The sequence below is a fragment of the Mytilus trossulus genome, chromosome 8, assembly GCF_036588685.1.
Source record: "Mytilus trossulus isolate FHL-02 chromosome 8, PNRI_Mtr1.1.1.hap1, whole genome shotgun sequence".
NCBI lineage: Eukaryota > Metazoa > Mollusca > Bivalvia > Mytilida > Mytilidae > Mytilus > Mytilus trossulus.
Window position 1 is genome coordinate 58,242,397 of NC_086380.1, and position 21,103 is coordinate 58,263,499.

At 32.8% G+C, this 21,103-nt stretch overlaps 2 protein-coding genes and 1 long non-coding RNA gene across 3 annotated transcripts in view; all 3 read left to right on the forward strand.

The window, feature by feature from the left end:
• The first annotated feature begins 8,390 nt into the window (after positions 1-8,390).
• LOC134727799 (uncharacterized) lies at positions 8,391-11,685 on the forward strand. The gene is made up of 4 exons (XM_063592188.1): positions 8,391-8,472; positions 9,026-9,101; positions 9,786-10,034; positions 11,679-11,685. Exons 1-4 carry the CDS (start codon positions 8,448-8,450, stop codon positions 11,683-11,685), a joined length of 357 nt encoding a protein of 118 aa, XP_063448258.1. The 5' UTR covers positions 8,391-8,447.
• A 313-nt stretch (positions 11,686-11,998) lies between these two features.
• Positions 11,999-13,948, forward strand: LOC134681192 (uncharacterized). The gene is made up of 3 exons (XR_010100574.1): positions 11,999-12,041; positions 13,127-13,196; positions 13,829-13,948. It is a non-coding gene; the product is annotated as an uncharacterized LOC134681192 (long non-coding RNA).
• Positions 13,949-15,453: 1,505 nt separating this feature from the next.
• LOC134727800 (protein MMS22-like) overlaps positions 15,454-21,103 on the forward strand; it is a 30,487-nt gene continuing 24,837 nt past the window's right edge. The window contains exons 1-7 of the mRNA XM_063592190.1: positions 15,454-15,578; positions 16,010-16,140; positions 17,363-17,461; positions 17,758-17,836; positions 18,431-18,549; positions 18,702-18,761; positions 19,770-19,889. Of these exons, the coding sequence (XP_063448260.1) occupies positions 16,084-16,140; positions 17,363-17,461; positions 17,758-17,836; positions 18,431-18,549; positions 18,702-18,761; positions 19,770-19,889 (534 nt within the window). The 5' untranslated portion in view covers positions 15,454-15,578; positions 16,010-16,083. The remainder of the gene's footprint in view (positions 15,579-16,009; positions 16,141-17,362; positions 17,462-17,757; positions 17,837-18,430; positions 18,550-18,701; positions 18,762-19,769; positions 19,890-21,103) is intronic.

The window sequence follows — 21,103 nt, forward strand, 5'->3', positions numbered from 1 at the left end:
TGGGCTCTTTGATTTCTTACAAATGAACATCGGCAATTTTGATGAATGAAAGATATTATTCATTTGAATACTTTATAGATGTATTATGTAATCACGTCAGCTGTATTCGCTCCAATTCCTTTTTATGTATTTATAAAAGTAGTATAACTAGTTTTCCCATGCAACAACACAAAAAGATGAAGCCATTAGGGTTATGCTTAAAAATGTTTTAATAATTTATTTTATGCATGCTTAATGATTTTATGTTGATTATATCTGTCTGGCACGGCTGAATATTTGTGCACTTTTGTTTAGACATTGATTCATAAATTTCTCATACTAAAGTTCATGCCCAATTCATTTGTTCTTCTCTTTGTTTTTGATTGCGCTACTCTATTGCATCTTCCTTTCTTTTTTTTTCTTTGATTTTTATTCTCACATTAGCAGCAACATCCCAAACGGATGTTTCGTTGTATTAAGATTGTATTCCTGCATTGAATTTTTTTGTATAGATTAGACCGTTGGTTTTCCCGTTTGGATGGTTTTACACTAGTTATTGTGGGGCCCTTTATAGCTTGTTGTTCGGGGTGAGCCAAGGCACCGTGTTGAAGGCCGTACATTGACCTATTATAATGGTTAACTTTTATAAATTGTTATTTGGATGGAGAGTTGTCTCATTGGCACTCACATCACATCTTTCTATATCTATTGAAAGGTTTCTTTATATTTATACCAAACTATAAAATGATCCTTAAAGAAATAGACTTCGGCTTTGAGTAAGATTGCACATGTCGTGAACTATTGTTATAAGAAGAGGAGCTGTGGACTTTGACTGTCCAATAGTTTGATTAAGTAAAACGAAGGAGAAGAGTGTTATTATTTTGTTTATCCGCCTTAGTTCAATATTGCATTGTGTCAGGACCTTAGTTAGAATAACAGTTTAATGTATTTCAAACGCAACCATAGAAAATTAAACTGAAGAAAAAAATGCGTTACATTGAACATTGTTCAACTTAAACTATGTATTGCATTTGTGCATGTTTATTCTGTTTACTCATTTTGGAGAATTCCATCGGTATTTTATTGTTACCTGAACTTGTCTCTTCTTTGTCGATTTGCGATATATCATTTGATTTTTATTGGATGGGGGCCAGGGCTAGGATGAAATTTGAAAAAATAGGCCAGACAGGAGTTTTGAGTAAAAAAAAAAAGGCAGGATAAGATACTTGCAAAAAAAAATGTAGGTTAAACAAAAAAAAAAGGCAGGACCGAACAGATTGAAAAATAAAAAGGCAGGACCGAATAGAGTGAAAAATAAAAAGGCAGGACAACATTTTTCATCCTAGCCATCCCCCTCCCCCCATGAAAATCAAATGGTAGCTCCCTAATAAGAACATACCCGATAACTAATTCCTCCTCCATAACAAACTTAAATCAAAGAATGTAATTCGAGAATGTATATTTCTGCAAAAAGATAGCAAACCTCGAAATACATTCGTTCATTTGAAAATAGATATGAAGGCAGTAGTAGTTTGCCGTCGAATTACACATTAGCGTATAGCAAAAAGTAAAAACACTAAAATACTGAACTCCGAGGAAAATTCAAAAAGGAAAGTCCAAAATCAAAAGACAAAATCAAAAGTCCAAACGCATCAAACGAATGTATAACAACTGTCATATTCCTGACTTGGTACAGGCATTTTCTAATGTAGAAAATGGTGGATTGAACCTGAAAAAAAAGCTAGCTAAACCTCTCACTTATATGACAGTCGCATCAAATTCCATTATATTGTCAACGATGCACGAACAAAACAAACATACTCAAAGAGTAAAAATGTCAAAAATAGCATGCAAACGAAAAACCCGGGCCCTGACCAGAATAAGGTTTAAACAGCCAAGGCTCCGTGTTGAAGGCCGTACTTTAACCTATAATGGTTTAATTTTTGAATTGTTGTTTGGATGGAGAGTTGTCTCATTGGCACTCACACCACATCTTCCTATATCTATTAAAGGCCATGCGCTGAACTAAGCTACTGATAAACTTTAACCTCAGATACCTTAATGAACGGATGATTGACAAATAAATGATAACGGTTTCATTATCCTTGTAGACCTTAAAGCAACGGAAAAGTTACATCTGTTTTATTGAATTTCATTGTTGGAAATATTCATAAAAACTTAGGATCGACGCTAGCATATTTCAACGTGTTTCAATTTTGGTAGGCTAATTATGTGGGCACAATGGTAAGAAATGGACATCTAGAACAAATTTAGAGCAATTTATTTACGACCTAAAGCTAAGGTAATTGGTGTTAATTAACAGTGTGTTTGACACCAAAGCTGTCAAGTAAAGCCATGCACTTAATGGGTCACTTAATTTGACAGTTTACATAGCTAGATGAACTTCCTGTTCATGGAAGAATTACGAATTTGCCGGTATTTCAAAAGAATATTACTTATGAAATCAATCTCAAGACTAAGAAATACGGGTGAAATCGGGTCATTTTCGGAATTCCCGGGTAATTTCAATGACCCGGCGGGTGTCCCGGGTGATCCCTTAGAATTGTGAAAATCTCGGGTCACACCCGCAGAAAACGGGTCAGTTGACAGGTATGGTCAACAGGAGAAGAGTAATCGGAAATCTCCGAACGCCAGCTTTACGAATTAAGACGTTCCCATTCCGACCAGACCATGCCTTTGTATAAAATAAACAAACAGACACTCCCTCGAAAATCAACTTTCTTACGAGACCGGCCATAATTGTTATGTGACCACTTATTTTTTTAAGAATAAATTAAGGACGAAAGATACTGAAGGGACGGTCAAAATCATAGATCGAAAATAAACTGACAACGACATGGATAAAAAAAAAAGACAAAAGGCAGATTAATAATAGACTAGTACACAAGACACAACATAGAAAACTAAAGACTAAGCAACACGATCCCCACCAAAAACTAGGGGTGATCTCAGGAGCTCCGGAAGGGTAAGCAGATCCTGCTCCACATGTGGCACTTGTCGTGGTACTTATGTTATTACAAATCCAGTATATCATGGTATAATTCGGCAAGTCACATTCGTGAAAACGGAAGGGGATTGTTGTTACTACATAAGGAACATATATCCGATATCATCTGTGAAACGGACATTTCATAACGGCCAACTTACTCGAGTGTTGATGGCGTCCGTAAACTTTACGAAGGAATGATTTCAAATAGCTGCCCTGTGAGCAGCAACCCTTTATCAACCCTCTATCATGAATAAACTTCACCATTACCATGACAACCAGATAGAAAGGGAGTAAAAAATCTAATAGTAAGTAATCACAATCGAGCAAGCGGAAGTTCTGAAGAGGAAAACTCCAATTATGTTACAATTAAATCAAGGGTTCCATGGGATTCAATATTTCTTAGAAAGATTATTTTTTTGTACCATATAAAGTGATATTCCAGAATATTTTAACATCTTTTCTATGTGTTTGTTTACTGATGACCAACTATTTGGTAGTCAAATCAAATTCTGACTCATTTACATTATATTTACAACAAGAATTCGACAAATAGGTAAGGTTGGGAAAAAGTAACATTTAATTATACATTGCATGTTGACTCGATCTTTTGAAAATGACATAGAAAAATGTGTGCATAGTCAACCGACTTTTACAACCCTATGAAGTTACAAAAACATGCATTCAACTGCAATTTTCAAAGCGCTTAGACAATTCCAGTGCACCGTTACGATTCAAATATGATGTAATGGTATGAGAAAAAAAACTTGCAGCTGACTCAGCCTAAGTAACTATTGACAAAAACTTTGAGAAAAATTACTGTAATGATTTAGATAAATATCTTTATCTGCCGTCGCCATATTGGGACAGTCATAATTCCAGTTACGATTATCTCTGTAATACCAGTGCGCATTTGTAATGTTTCAGGCTATGCAAATTTGACGCTCACTATTATAAATAATATAAATACTCTACTATTCAAAACAATTTCATTTATAAATCTGAATGTGCATGCTGCATGCTTGTGTACTATTTGTGATTGTGAATTAATTCGGTTAAAAAATATTTTCAAAGCCAGTATTCAGTCATAGTAAAGTACTGTCATAAACAAAATTTCATAGTGAAATATTGTCCAGAAGGAGGTGACAAAATTCCATGGACATGGACACTACTTTATATTGAGATATTGTCAAGACAATATTTCACTTATGAAATACTGTCAGTGGACAATATTTCATGGAGGACAATATTTTATGTTACAAACTATCCGTAAAAATACACTGGATGGGGAGCAAACTTCTGAAAGTGACTAAGTCTATTCAAGAGTCATAAAAGACAAAACACTATTGTTTATAGTATTGAAGTAAGTCAGTGTCTCTTTCATTTTCATTTGTAAAATTAAGGATAGGGGAGGGTTACAAAACATATAGTCACTTTCAGAAGTTTGCGGCCCCCATCCCGTGTATTTTGACGGATAATTTTCAGTACCTACCCGTGTTTGGTTTGTGTACTACTGTCTTTTTGAAAACCGCGGGAAACAATTAATGTAAATATGTAAACAAATCACTTGAACTATATCACTCATTTGATCGTTTTGGTAAGAAAATACACTTCTAACAGGGACTTTCTTAATAAGAAAGTCCCTGCTTCTAATGATAAACCAGAGTTTCTAAAGAAAAGAGATATCGTTGTTATTGGCCTAGCTAAAGTTTCAACTGGGCCGAAAAAGTTACTTTTCTGACCATTTCCTCATGATTCAGAACTTTTAAGATTTTTTGGTGAAATTTTCATGTATAGTCATGATAGTAGAAAAGTTCAAATTTCTCTTTGGGTCCGATAAACCCTAAAATAGTTTGGCACATACTGTTAAATTACCACATGTGATTACTTCATTAGATTGTGATAAACAATGCCCACAGTTCATGTTTATTTCTGAATTGCCATGATTGGATTAAACGAAATTCAAAAAGATATGAAAAGGTATTAATACAAAGTTATATTAGTTTCCACATCCACTTGTGTTCACATCAGTCCGGCTTGTCAGGTCAAACTTTGTTTATTTTATTTGTTCATTTTTCTTTTTCCAACATATAAAATCCTACTCGGCCGGCTGACCTGGTGGCCGCTTCACCTTTTGACACATACAACAATCACTTTTCCATTGTGGCGTCAGATATTTTGTTTTATGACGTCAAATTTTACGGGAACCTGTGTGATATCCAGTAATGGCGGACAAATAGCGATAAGGTGTATTACATAAATACAAACTATAGATCCCACACAAACAAACTATGTCCAAAATTTGTATTCTTACTATGAATACAGATGCATGAATAGCTTATGCAGCTTTTTCTCATCCTGGACCAGGCAAAATGCTGTATTTATATCAACAGGGGGACATTGTCAGTATTGCACATATTAATCTGTATAAGCATGATACATGTGATAAGGGCTGAGTTTATCTAATCATTATACCCACTCTTACAATTTATAAGTAAGGGTATACTGTTTATCTCTGTCCATCTGTCAGTCCATCAATCCACCAGTCTGTTCCATGAATATTTTTCGTCGCATATACATTTGTATCTCAGAAACTACAATACAAGTCAAGAAATTCTATAATTTGGTTTCAGGGTTTATATAAGCCAGCTTTACCATGTGATGCGTTTTCAGATTCATCACTCAGTATCATGGGGGTATCATCAGTAAGCAGTAAAGCTGACAGTTTCACTTGTTAATTAATAATTTGTAAATATTTTTTCAGGAGTTGGGGATAATGAGTTCTCCTGATGACTGGTCCCCTCCAGTTTCCCCATCTATAATAGCTGCTATGGAGGTTGATGTCATACCAGAAACCTGTCTTTCTCAGACTGAAGGTACATATTTTTCAATTTCAGTGTTTTTAAAAGATTTGGGAAGAGATTCATCATGTTCATGTACAATGTACCTGCCTAACCAGAGAACATGATTCAAAATCACTTTGTTTCCTACAGGACTATAACCTGGGACCTCTGTGTTATAAGGCAGTTCTTTAAATGACTGAGCTAAATAAGTATTGTCTACCTCTTACTGTCTTAAGCATTTAATACATGTACTACATGTAATTAGGGAAGCAATACCATAACCCTTCCCCTGTACAATAAGATGTGTTATTCTATAATCATGATAATGATAATGATGACTTTTTCAACCCTTTAAATAAAATCTGTAATAATAGTTATCAAAAGTACCAGGATTATAATTTTATACGCCAGACGTGCGTTTCATAATAATAAGTCTCCTAAAATATGTGTTTAGGATTAATCATAACAATATTATGGTTGGAAGGTCTGGAATTTCCTTTGTTTAAACACCTCTACACTTAAAAAATGTTTCACCATCAGATCAGTAAAGTGCTTCGTCAACAAGTCAATGAACAAAATCAGGATGATTTTAACACACAACTTAAATGTTTTTTATTTGGATGACGCATATCAGGGGTTACAAAATACTGATCTGTTCAGTTGGTGAAAAGTTTTTAAGAGATTCTCCTGAAAATAAAAGATTTAGAACTCAAAATTAGGATTGGTTATTAGAAATCTGTGCCATTCGTACCACATCTTCTTACATTTTTGTCGAGCCTTTGAATTTAGTCGAAAAAGCGAGACTAAGTGATCCTACATTCCGTCGTCGTCTGCGACGTCCACAAATATTCACTCTGTGGTTAAAGTTTTTGAAATTTTAATAACTTTCTTAAACTATACTGGATTTCTACCAAACTTGGACAGAAGCTTGTTTATGATCATAAGATAGTATCCAGAAGTAAATTTTGTAAAAATAAAATTCCATTTTTTCCACATTTTACTTGTAAATGGACTTAGTTTTTCTGCAGGGAAACATTACATTCACTCTGTGGTTAAAAGTTTTTAAAATTTTAATTACTTTCTTAAACTATCCTGGGTTTGTACCAAACTTGGACAGAAGCTTGTTTATGATCATAAGATAGTATCCAGATATAAATTTTGTAAAAAAATAAATCATTTTTTTCCATATTTTACTTTTTAATGGACTTAGATTTTCTTCCAGTTAATATTACATACGTGTATTAAAAGTCTACAGTTAAAGTTTTTAAAGCATTTATTAGATTCATAAACTATGCTGGATTATTACCAAACTTGGACAGTAGCTTTTTACAATCAAAAGATTGTATCTAGAGGAATATTTTTATTGATTTTTTTCCTCATTTTTGTTGAGCCTGCGATTTACAGCAAAAGTAGGGCGAGAACCCTTACAAATTTTTTCACTCAGAATTAGGATTGGTTGTTCTGTGGAAAAAAACTGAACATTTTTAAGACCTATGATAATAGTACATGTATACATCTTTTCTTACAGATTTCTTTGCCCCTGGGGACAGATCAAATACTGCTTCCCCATCCAAGTTAAGTGATATTGGAGATGTATTTGGTCAGGAACAGAATCTGGATGACTTTCCAACCACTTCAACACAGTTTGATAACTTAAATGATGGTCAGGTATGATTGTATTTATCATAGATATAAGAAGATGTGATATGAGTCAGTGCTAATTTAGACAACTCTCCATCCAAATTACAATTTATAAAAGTAGATAATTATAGGTCAACTTACAGTCTTCAACACAGAGTCTGGGTTCACACCAAAACAGCAAGCTATAAAGGGCCCCAAAATTTACTAGTGTAAAACCATGCAAACAAGAGAAACAATGTTTATGTATAACAATAAACAGTTAAAAAAAATATTACAGATTGAGAAAATATTTTTATTCAACATGTTCAACATGTTCAAGCTGGTCATTTCAACAGTTATGAAATTAACAAAAGTACTCAACTTCAAAGTATCAAATGAATGTTGATTACTTCAAAACCTTTGTTACCCAACTGTATTCATATTACCCACCTTTGACTCCCTAACCAATAATGTATACTAATTTAGCAAAATGGAGCCACATTAAACTGTTAAACATAAAACATACAAATGAACCCAAACTTTAAACAAATCCACAATACTTACAAAGGCCTGGGTCTCCTGGCTTTGGACAGACACAAAGATGCTAAAACATGATTGTGTGAGATTTAAACCATTCCCCTATAGATACACATAGCCAAAGTTGATTAAATAAGCACACATCAATATGCACGGTAAAACTCACTTTAATAGAACTTTCAGTCCATTGTTAGAAAAGGTAACAACAGAAATATAGACAAATGACAACAATCAACATAAATAAAGGACTACTAGCAGTTACTGACATGCCAGCTCCAAACCTCATTTAAACTTATTAAAAGAGTATATCTTCATTACTGGGAAAACTGACCACAATCCTTCAGTTAGGGGTTTAATATCATGCCGTCATAAATTATAGGAACTTGTATCATGATCTTTTATATCATTTGCAGTCATCTCCCCTGAGATTACCAGAGACAGAAGTTGTACCAGATAGTATCATGGTGGAAGAACAGACAACACAAGGTATAGACATTAGTTATTGAAAGTTTGTGTTTCAGTTGATTCAATGCAATGGTTGTTCTAGGCTTATTACCAAATTATATAAAATGATAAAAATGATACAGTTCAAAATGCCTTTTAAAGGGCCTATTTTGAATATTAAGGCTTTTCAGAATGCAGAAATCATAGTTTTTGATGAAACAATTATTCTTTGTCAGAGAAATTGATTTAAAGCCAAAAGATATGTTAGATGTTAATTATCATGATTATAAAATTATACATACATAAATGATTTTGATTATCCACTGTACTTCTAAATTGATTTCCTATATATATGGTGGCACCTTAAAAATATTGTCAAGAAGACATTATTGAGAGTAGTGTCTAGTGTTAATTATTTAATACCATGTGTCGCTCTATATGGTAGAAATTTTTAATATGGACAAGTTTGTTTCAAATCTAAGTTTCTGTGAATTTAGACTTTATATATCATTCAATGATTACTATTTCATTTAACTATACAATGTTTATCATATTAAGTAGTTTATTTTATTTCTTTCCTAATTTATTTTTGCAGAAGATTTCAGACCTGTGCCATTTTGCTGTAAGAAATCCAGAGGACAGACATTGGACAGGATAAAAGCATTTAAAAGGTGGCATTAAATATTATTGCATATACATTTTGTTTACATTTTGTGTTTGATCTTGAAAATATTTGTTTGGACCACTGGTTTGGAAACATAAATACTTCTATGTTCAGGGAAATATAAAACTTATAGCAATAAAAAATAGTTTATATTAAAGGAGCTTCTCTGATAAGACAATGGCAACAAAATAGAAATCCTCCAAATTAAGTTGTATTTAAGATTAAAAGGTCACAGCATTTAAAGTGTGTACATCTGTTAGTTGACTATTTGGTCCCAAATCAGGTTGAAGTGTTGGTTTAAAGTAACTTAATGAAGTGAATTAAAAAAATATGTGCCAAATAAGGATTTTGATCCAGATTTGAAAATATAACCTCATGTAAAACCAATCTCTATTCCTTGTGTTACATCATTGAACACATGTTATTACCAGAAAATATACTGTAAATTCAGAAATTATTGCTAGCATTTATTATTCCGATTTTGTCATTTTAGACTAATATGCTATTTTAATTTTTGCAATATTCAGAAAAATTCAGTTTGATTCATATAAAAAAATTTAAATGCAAGTTTTACTTATTGCATTGATAACCCTGTTGCATTTTTTTGGCAATAATGATAAAATGGCAATAATTTCTGAATTTACAGATTGATTGACAAAATGTAAAGTACATGTATCAATTTTTTTTCCAGATTTTTACAAGAACCAGATACAGCGATTAATGACAACGACATAACAGAAGTGTTCTCTTCTCAGGTTGTCATGGATACTGTACCAGAAAAAATAGGTCACCTGTTTTACAGTCTAAAGTATGCAACTACTAAGTTTATTAATCAAACATTTTTTTATACCCCATGCAACGAAATTGCGGAGGGTATAATGTTATTGACCTGTCACATGTGTCAGTCTGTCCGTCTGTTAGTCCTTCAGTCCTGTTTCTTGTCATCGCAACTACTCTCAAACCACACAACAGAATTTCATGAAACCATTTTAGATAATTAAGGACATACTATGTAGATGTGCATATTGACAGGAAATTATTATACCCCACGCAACGAGTTGCGGAGGGTATAATGTTTTTGACCCGTCCTTCCGTCTGTCAGTCCGTCCGTCTGTCAGTCCTGTTTCTTGTCATTGCAACTCCTCTCAAACCACACAACAGAATTTCATAAAACCTTTTCAGATAATAAGAACATACTATGTAGTTGTGCATATCGACAGGAAATTGCGATTCAATTTTTTTTCTAGAAGTTACGCCCCTTTGAACTTATTTACTTTAATGTACTACCGCAACAGTTTGTCATCGCAACTCCTCTTAAACCGCACCACAGAATTTCACGAAACCTTTTCAGATAATAAGGACATACTATGTTGTTGTGCATATCGACGGGAAATTGCGATTCAATTTTTTTTCTAGGAGTTACGCCCCTTTGAACTGATTTACTTTAATGTACTACTGCAACAGTTTGTGATGGCAACTCCTCTCAAACCACACAACAGAATTTCACGAAACCTTTTCAGATAATAAGGATATACTATTTAGTTGTGCATATCAACGGGAAATTGTGTTTCAATTTTTTTTCTAGGAGTTACGCCCCTTTGAACTGATTTACTTTAATGTACTACCGCAACAGTTTGTCATCGCAACTCCTCTCAAACCACACATCAGAATTTCACGAAACCTTTTCAGATAATAAGGACATACTATGTAGTTGTGCATAATGACCGGAAATTGCGATTCAATTTTTTTCTAGGAGTTACGCCCCTTTGAACTTATTTGCTTCAATGTACTTCTCCAACAGTTTGTCATCTCAACTCCTCTGATACCACACAACAGAATTTCATGAAATTTTGTAGATAATAAGGACATACTATTTAGATGTGCATATTGGCAGGAAATTAATTTTTCTTATACAATTTGTTTTTCTTACACTTATTTAATTTCGCCAATGACAATGTGGGGACGTGGGGTATGTGAGCGTGCCCACTAAGGTTCTTTAATTATTCAATATTTTTTCTTACACAATTTTTTTTCTTACACTTATTCAATTTCTTCAATGACAAAGTGGGGACGGGGGGTATGTGAGAGTGCTCACTAAAGTTCTTTAATTTATTTTTGTTCAGTTAAGTTGATTTATTATAGAGATATAATCTGCACTACATTATGTTATTCAATTTAATTTATCTGTGATATACAAAATGAGTTTGTCTGCACACGTTTTATACAATATCCCCCCCCCCCCCATATATATACATGTATTAATGCATATAATTCAACCAAACACCTAGGAAATTTTAAATATTGTCATTAGATAAACATGCCAGCATAATGTTTATTCATTTGATAGTCTAAAAACCGACAGCATAAAAGAATACTCATTAGATACACACAAAAGCTAAAAGGGTTTATAAGATAAACATGACAGCAAAAAGGTTTATTCATTTAGATGTGTCAGATAAACACAACAAAAATAAACATGTTTTAACATCTTTGTGTCTGTCCCAAGCCAGGAAGGAGCCTCTTGCCTTTGTGAGCGTTGTGGATTTGTTTAAAGCTTGGGTTCATTTGTATTTTTATGTTTAAGAGTTTAATGTGGCTCCATTTTGCTGAATTAGTATACATTATTGAATAGGAAGTTGAAAGTCAGTAATATGAAAATAGTCTAAAAACCGACAGCATAAAAGAATACTCATTAGATACACACAAAAGCTAAAAGGGTTTATAAGATAAACATGACAGCAAAAAGGTTTATTCATTAGATGTGTCAGATAAACACAACAAAAATAAGACTACCCATAGATATTTGGGAAAAAATTGTAAAATGCAATATTTATTAATTTGAGTGTACTGATTCATCAATGTGTATAAATTTGGAACATTCGTTATAATATAATATTTATTTTCAGACAGTTGATATCAAAGATTTGTCATGGAAACTTGGAATCAGGTAATGATATTGATCTGTAAAGCTAAAATAAATCTCATGATGAAAATTTAGTCAAATTCAAACCTCTGCACCACCATCCTGCACTGTCACCATTAGTCTGATGACCCAGACTTGTGAAAATTGATTCAGACTACATACCTGCCAACTTTTCAAAATGCCCAGGGGGGTTTTATGTGCAAGATGGTTCTTATAGTCCTACAAAACCTTCAAGGGGGGCTTCAAATATATCTTAATGTTGTTTTTTGGCTTCTTCATGCTTTAACAAACTCATAGCTATTGTAAAATTAATTGTTTTCTTTAAAATTGTGGACAAAATTGATGTTACAAAATTTCCATTTGGGAGCCTCCATGGGGGAAATCCCCCGCAAATAGTGACAGTTGGCTGGTATGAGACTAGTAAATTTTGTAAAATTTGTTTAGAATCATATCGAAAATGTTGAATATTTGTCTTTGGACTAGTAGCTGGAATTTTGTTGGTGCAGACTGCACGCACTATGAGTTCATAAAAGTCAAATTTACGATAATAATGTTAAAGTTGCAATAACAGAAGTTAAATTTGGGATAATAAAAGTAAAAGGTGTGATAAGTGTGAATATAAGATTCATTCAAAGCAAATAAGATTTGATGGGGAAAACTTTAGTCCATCTTAATACTATTTAAGGTATAAACAAGTCAGTTCATCATGAAGACCTTGTAAGAGCTGTAATGTTTAAAAAAGAACAATACTTTGACTGTGTCTTACTCACACAAATTATTTATCACAATGGGCCCTAATTGTATTGGCCTTGACAAGTCACCTAACACGTTGTTCAGTTGAAATATTGTCTAAATATCTTGTATAAATTAAAATTTTGTGACAAAATGATTCTTTAACCAAATTACTGTGGATTCATTATTTTTCGTTGGATATGGATTGAATCCCAAATTCAAATGCTCAACGAATTACAAATCTTGTTTAGGAATGTAAGCAGACTTTTGTAAAACCACGAAATCAAATATCCATGAAAATGCAAGTTTCCTCAATCCATGAAAATTAGTACTCATGAAAATAAATGACTTCACAGTAGTTTTTTCCTTCCTTTCAGATACAGAATATTACAGCAGTAGAGAACAGATTATCACATTTTACTCATTTCTCAAAAAGTTTTTATACAGGTAATTATATTTTTAAACTGGTAATAAAAACTAAACATAATGGAACAAAGTAAAGCATTGAAGTCATTATATACTGTGGATTCATTATTATTGGTTGGCTACCAATACTCATGGTTTTCGTGGGTACAGGTGAACCACAAATTCAAATTTTGAAGGAATAACACATTTTCTATAGGCTTTGCATTTGATAGTAGAGACGTATACTGGGAGATGCTGCTATCCTCCCTTAATTGAATTAAAGTAGTTTTGATTTAATGCCAGAAGTTAATTTAGCTAAATATAAAAAAAAAAAGATGTGGTATGATTGCCAATGAGACAGCTCACAACAAGGGACAAAATGACACAGATATTCACATCTAGAGGTCACCATACAGCCTTCAACAATGAGCAAACAAGTCTGTTTTTCCATCTTTCTAATCCTGGATTAAATCAATAAAGTTTTATAATTGTAATTGGGGGAGGGATATAGTATGTTGAATTGATGCATTCAGTTATTATGAAAAGCAATAATATGAATGTGATGTTAAATTTATAAAGATATTACAATTTGAATTTTAATACAAATGTACTTGTTGAGACATTTATGTTGTGATACTAGTTAATGATGTAAATATCATGTTCCTGATTTATAGGTTACCCAGGAATCTAAATGGTGAGGAAGAAGAAATTATACAAAGAATAGTCACCTTATTACACAGCGTTGTTATGTATGTTGACCGTCTGAGTGATATGAAATATGACATCACTCTATCCGTGAGTATTATTACAGGGGCGTAAGGAACCTTTTAGGGACAGTGATATTGTTGGCTTTATTAAAAACTACCTCTACCCTTTTTTGTTGGGAAAATATTCGTCATTTTCATCAAATTGGGAAATTTAGAATAAACCATGACTCTGTTTGAAACTTTAATTTACAGACCAATTTTCAAGAGTCAAGCTTTAAAATAAGATACCATTTTGAGAGTGATGATACATAAATAGACCCTCAAATGTGCACATATAGTCATTTAAGGCAAGAAAATTGTTTAAATGAGTGTTTTTCAATTTGTATTTATGCACTATTACTGCACTGTTTGGGAAAAAAATTGTCTTTTTATGCCCCACCTACGATAGTAGAGGGGCATTCTGTTTTCTGGTCTGTGGGTTCGTTCGTCCGTCCATCCATTCATTCGTTCGTTCGTCCGCAGGTTAAAGTTTTTGGTCAAGGTAGTTTTTGATAAAGCTGAAGTCAAATCAACTTGAAACTTAGTACACTTGATGCTTATGATATGATATTTCTAATTTTAAAGTCAAATTAGACTTTTGACCCCAATTTCACAGTCCATGGAACATGGAAAATGATAGTGCCAGTGAGTCATCCGTGTATTTTGGACACATTCTTGTTGGGAATAATTTGATACCATTTTTTTTCAAGTATAGATTCTTCTCCAGGGGAAAAAGCCTTTAATCTCCACTAATTTAAGGCAAACAATATCACTGAGGGAAAACAGAATAAGCCTTTCTGTATTTAGAGGAATTCTGGGCTTAAATACCTAGATGCCTTATTCTAGCCTGGATATTTAGTATTCCATATTGGCATTTGATAAAGTCATGCTGAATAAAAGGCACATAGTTTTCTCTGCTTTCTAATTCTCTCTGTTTTAAACATTCCTGGCCTTCTAACTACAACCAGAAAAATATAACAATGATTGAATTTAGCAGTGTCAGTCCCTGTATAATGATGAAGTACAGGTGTAAATATGATTCCTGTATATAGCAAATCCCAAATGGTGCCCCAGACAGAAGCCGAACTTACAGGTTATGTAATGTATGGTGACATAATATACTATTTGTATTGGTATAAGTTTCTACCCTGAACTTGTTAGTTATTGGTGATATTAACCATGTAGAAAACAAAAAAAGTAAAATCTCAAAAATACTAAACTCCGAGGCAAATTTAAAACTGAAAGTCCCAAATCAAATGACAAATTCAAAAACCCCAACATCAAACCAATGGATAACAACTGTCATATTCCTGACTTGGAAGGCATTTTCTTAAAAGTAGAAAATGGTGTATTGAACCTGGTTTTATAGCTAGCTAAACCTCTCACTTGTTTAACTGTCAAATCAAATTCCATTAGATTGACAATGCGGTTAAAAAGGGACAGGAATGTTGAAATTGTTACATGTGTTAATCAACACCATTATCCTATATATATAAAGTTGAATTCTTTGATTACTAATTTTTAAGTCGTGCAACAAACATTTAGTCCTTGTTATTTAGAAGTAAAAATATCTTGTATTTACAGACCTCATCATGTGACTACAACAGATTCCACTTGAACCTTGACCTATACTGGAATACATTAGAAATCTTGTGTCTGTTAGAAGATAAATTTACTGGTATATAGTGTTATTATTACTATCCAATGCTTATTTGATATGCTTTATGTTATTTTGAAAGACAGCTTTATAATTAGCCTAATGATTCTGTTGAATTATGTGAAAACAAACACATTTTTATCCATTGAGCTATAGAGTTTCCCTATGAGACTTTTTTTTCTAGACTGGGACACTGCAACATGTTTTTTGTGCACATATTTTCCTTATCATGACCATAGAATGGCATAAAAGAAAACTTCATCTGCCCCCTTTTTCCTGTTTGATATGTTTTGCCGTAATTGTTTCTTTACAGCAGATTAGGCATATTTATCTCAGTAATTAAAGAAACACTGAAATAATGAACGACTTTCATCTTTTTGTAATGCTGTGTATAAACTTGATGTTTTTATCAATTAGGAAACTGATGATAGCATATATTTCTTCACATGTAGATCCTTTACCCCTGAAGAAAATAAGTTCTAGTTACAGTTCTGATGATGTTGAAAGTAGGTCACTGCTGCCTCAGATGGTACAGATTGTAGTGTGGGAACTTATAGCCATAGCAATCTCAAATTTCCAGAAGGTATGTAAAAAAAGTTTCATTCATTTTGAGAGTACAGATTGCATAAACTCAATTGAATAGCTGTAGCTATTTGATGCTGAGCTATACTTCAAACTTCTCAATGTTTATGAGTTCACACCAGATAACACACATTAATTTTTATTGATGAACCATTTATAGCTTGATATACAGTATTGGTTTTATTGTTGAAGTTTGTATTTTATGATTGATCAGACGTTTTTAACACATATTGAAGCACAGTTTATAAGGTATAGATTCTATCATTCGAAGTCGAATTATATTATCAATAGACAGTTCAAACCCCGTACGTGCCAATACACTCGACTCCACTCTTGATCTTCATTGACTAGGATTGTCAGTTTTCCTATGGAAAGTTAGTGGTTTTCTCCAGGCACTCCAGATTCCTCCACTGATTAAAACTGACCACAACCAAATAGCCTAAATGAGGTGCTTAAGGTCAAGGAACAGTAAATGGGCTATGTCGCAGATTTTGCTAAAAAATTGCATACAACCTTGGCTTGTTGAACTACAATTGAAAATCGAAAAAATAATACATTTATCTCTTTTATTATCTGAAATATTACTGATTGAATTCTTACAAAATGGGTGAACATTTGTATAGAAAGCACATGAAATCGGCGAAAACCCTTCTAAAATTTGTCTTAAAATCGCCAAATCTCTAATTCTACTCCATAGATTTTTCTTAAAAAACTATATATTGTTGACACATAAATTTCTGTTTTAATGAAATAAAATAATCATAGGGTCACCGACTTCGTTTTTTGTCTAATAATCAATTTGTTACCTTGTTGGTAGTGAAAAACGTCAAAAATCAACGTTTTACGGCCTGGAACGCGATAACGTTACGATTATTTCGACGTTTTGTTGGATTTTTTCACTGAGAACGCAACTTTGAATGATGTATACCGTAAAAACGAAGTCGGTGACCCTATCTTTATTTTATATCATTATAACGGAAATTTATGTTTCAACAACATATAGTTTTTTAAGAAAAATCTATGGAGTAGAATTAGAGATATAGCCCATTTACTGTTCCTTGACCTTAAAAGTGGCGTTAAAACACGAAAAACCAAATCAAATCAAATCAATATACAGTCGTATCATGAAAAATATTGATTTATCAGATGACATTCTGGATATCAATCACATGACATAACTTTATACCTAATTATGAATTCTTTTACTTTTATTTTTATTTTAGAAGCAGAGTCAGGACCTAATTCACAGTTCTCCTTTTGACTGTAACTGTGTACATGATATGTGGAAGTTATTGGCTTGTCTGTTGAACCATAAAGGGGAGGTAATAAGTAACTACGTTATTTTAAGGAGATGTGGTATGAGTTCCAATGATACAACTCTCAATCCAAGTCACAATTTATAAAAGTGAATTATTACATGTCAAAGTACAGTCTTCAGAGCCTTATCATTTAAAGATTAAAAGGAAGTTCATATTGTTTTTAAATTTTGAGCAGAAATTCTATTATGCATTTAGGATTTTGTTAATTGTTTGTTGATAAACTATTTTCAGACAGCAGTTGTCAAGAATCTCAATATTATATGTATAAGTTTTATGTTATGATATTCTATATTTTTCAGTCTTTTTGGGTCAACTTACATGAAGTAATACAGACTTTGTTAGGAGCTGAAATTAAAGTACCAGAAGATGTAGAAATAGGTAATGCAATAATCTGCTTAAAGTCTGTCTTTTAATTATGAACATCTGTCAAACTGTATCCAGATTGGACTTTCCATATTCAATAAATGAATTGTATTTCAAGCTGTAGGTTTAATATGGTTAAAGTTTGGAATCATTTTATTATTATGAATGTGCAATAATATTTGTCAGTTAGGAGATAACTCCATCGTATTTCAAACTTGGCCTATGTAAAATGAAGTTTTAATGTCGCAAATTATTGAGTTTGCTAAACGTGCAGAAATAGGTAAACATATATTTGTGTCAGTAAAATCAGGTTTTACAAAGACCAAGCTTTAAATACAATACAGCTATCTCCAGTCTAATGCCTCATATGAAAAAGATTTTGAGACACAAAATGTGACTTTCTTGTTTCTTGTTTTAGAAATAGAATACCAAAAAAAAATTGGATTTCAAAATGGTGGCTTTTTTAGTCATGAACTGGTAGAACGTGGACTCTAACTCTTCAAATATTTTACAACATTGAATGAAAATTATTGTTACAAACGAATTGTTTTAGAACGGATATTATACAGTATTAGAGAAATTGAAATTTTTTTGTTTTGTTTATTTTAGACAGTGATGTATACATGTACCCACCAGTAGATAACATTACTTTGAATGATAACAGTAAATTCTGTATCTGGATGATTACTAATGTGGCCATAGTGGTTAGAGGCAAGGAGGATGATAAAGTAAGAAATAGCCCTCCCCAAAATTTTGTTCTTAAGAGAAAACAGTGAGTGTCATCCAAAAACAAATGTTGTCAGTATATGTTTTCTGATACCATCTTTTAATATACTTTCCAATGTCCTTCATTTAAAACTTAGTTGTATTTTTTTTCCAGATTGTAACAGCTAGTAATTATTATGATGTAAATGCTGTTATAAAGAAAGTTGTTAATAAGGTGAGTTGTTATCTGTATAAGTAATGGTTCAGGGTTGTAGATAATTGCTAATTCGTGTAGACTTTGCCGAACCTGCTTCAGCTGGAATATTTGAATTTGCTTTACTCATTTTCAGAGATTCTGATATATAATTGAACTGAACTCAATTTGTAATGTTTTGCTACGAGTTTGATCCCTAATGAATCATATTGGGGAGGGGGGATAGGGGGAATTGGAGGTACTCAAATTAATCAAATATCTGTCTTTGCATTTTATTTAGATTTTGTTAAAGTTCAAGGTAAAAAAAATATATTAAGAGTTGTTAATTCTAAGATAGGGTGTGGATTTCATGTTTAATTGTAAACCACACATTTGAATGTTCCTGTCTTATTCAGACTTGTATACAGACTAAGGCAACTCCCTGAAATTAGATATCTACAAAAATACAATTTTCCTCAATCAAAGAAAATTGGTATCTTGTGGGAAACTTTTTTGCAGTGTTTATAGTGTATACCTTGTAAAATTAGTAGTCTAATAAGTATATAAAAATTATCTTCACAAGTTGCAAGCTGTTTTAATCTTGTAGCTAGTGTTTGCAACAATTCACTATTTACTGCATTTTTTCCTGTATATATTTTTCTATCATCATAATCATGGAATTTACAACATATTTATTTTCATAATACTCAAAACACTTCAAATGGTCTGCAATTTTATTTGCTATGGTCTACATGTTTCGCCTGCAAGGCAGGCTTCATCAAACAGAGTTTAATATGTTTTTTTCCTTTAAAAAAATTGCTATATAGAGTATAGGTGGTCAAGTGGTCTAGCACTTTTGGCACAGTGCAAGGGGATTTGGTGCCAAGATATATCAGTTGCATGAGCTTGAATCCCTGCCAGAGAAGAACAAAAAATTTAATTCTGCAAAATTTACAGATCTAACATTGTTGGGCTGATGTTAAGACAAAATTATATATATAGTCAATGTAAATGATTTAAATATAAGTTACAAGCCAAGTACTTTTACAGGGAGAAGTAAATGAATTAGACCTACGTTTTTACTTACGATGTTGTCAGCAGTTATGTACGATCTGGGAACCAAATATAAATCTACTAGTGATATTTTGGGATTATTTCTACAAACGAATGGTAAGATGTAAAAGTTAAAATGGTATAAATAAGAGGTGAAAAATACCAGAGGAACATTCAACCTCAAAAGTCAAAAATAGAGTGGCAATGCTAAAAAAAAGAAAAAATATTTTAACAGACAAACAATAGAACACAAAGCACAACATAGGAGACTAAAGACTGAACAGCACAACTGGGGGTGATCTAAGGTGCTCTGAAAGAAAGAGAAAGGTAAAAAAAAAAACAGTGTATTTGTTGTATAATTAATCCTCCACATGAAAAAGGGGGTGGGGAGGGGTATACATGTTTACACTTGTCTGTCATGGCACATGTTTCAGTACGTCCATCAGTCTGTGTCATGAACCTTTCATCAAAATTTTCTCAGGAACAAATCAAAGCTTCCCGCAAATTGGTATTGCATTTTTAGCTCACCTGGCCCGAAAGGCCTAGTGAGCTTTTCTCATCACTTGGTGTCCGTCGTCCGTCGTCGTCCGTCGTCGTTAACTTTTACAAAAATCTTCTCCTCTGAAACTACTGGGCCAAATTAAACCAAACTTGGCCACAATCATCATTGGGGTATCTAGTTTAAAAAATGTGTGGCGTGACCCGCCAAACCAACCAAGATGGCCACCATGGCTAAAAATAGAACATAGGGGTAAAATGCAGTTTTTGGCTTATAACTCAAAAAACAAAGCATTTAGAGCAAATCTGACATGGGTAAAATTGTTTATCAGGTCAAGATCTATCTGCCCTGAAATTTTCAGATGAATCAGACAACCCGTTGTTGGGTTGCTGCCCCTGAATTGGTAATTTTAGGGAAATTTTGCTGTTTTTGGTTATTTTCTTGAATATTATTATCGATAGAGATAAACTGTAAACAGCAATAATGTTCAGCAAAGTAAGATCTACAAATAAGTCAACATAACCAAAATGGTCAATTGACCCCTTTAGGAGTTATTGCCCTTTATAGTCAATTTTTAACTATTTTTGGTAAATCTTAGTAATCTTTTACAAAAATCTTCTCCTCTGAAACTACCAAGCCAAATTAAAACAAACTTGGCCACAATCATCATTAGGGTATCTAGTTTAAAAATTGTGTGGCGTGACCCAGCCAATCAACCAAGATGGCCGCCATGGCTAAAAATAGAACATAGGGGTAAAATGCAGTTTTTGGCTTATAACTCGAAAACCAAAGCATTTAGAGCAAATCTGACAGGGAGTAAAATTGTTTATCA

What these genes read in the sequence shown, in the direction of transcription:
- LOC134727799 (XM_063592188.1), top strand. Translation starts at nt 8,448, where the DNA reads ATGGTGGAAGAACAGACAACACAAG. An exon ending in GGAAGAACAGACAACACAAG is followed by an intron (nt 8,473 to 9,025) that starts GTATAGACATTA and finishes TTATTTTTGCAG; the next exon opens with AAGATTTCAGACCTGTGCCA. An exon ending in AGGATAAAAGCATTTAAAAG is followed by an intron (nt 9,102 to 9,785) that starts GTGGCATTAAAT and finishes TTTTTTTTCCAG; the next exon opens with ATTTTTACAAGAACCAGATA.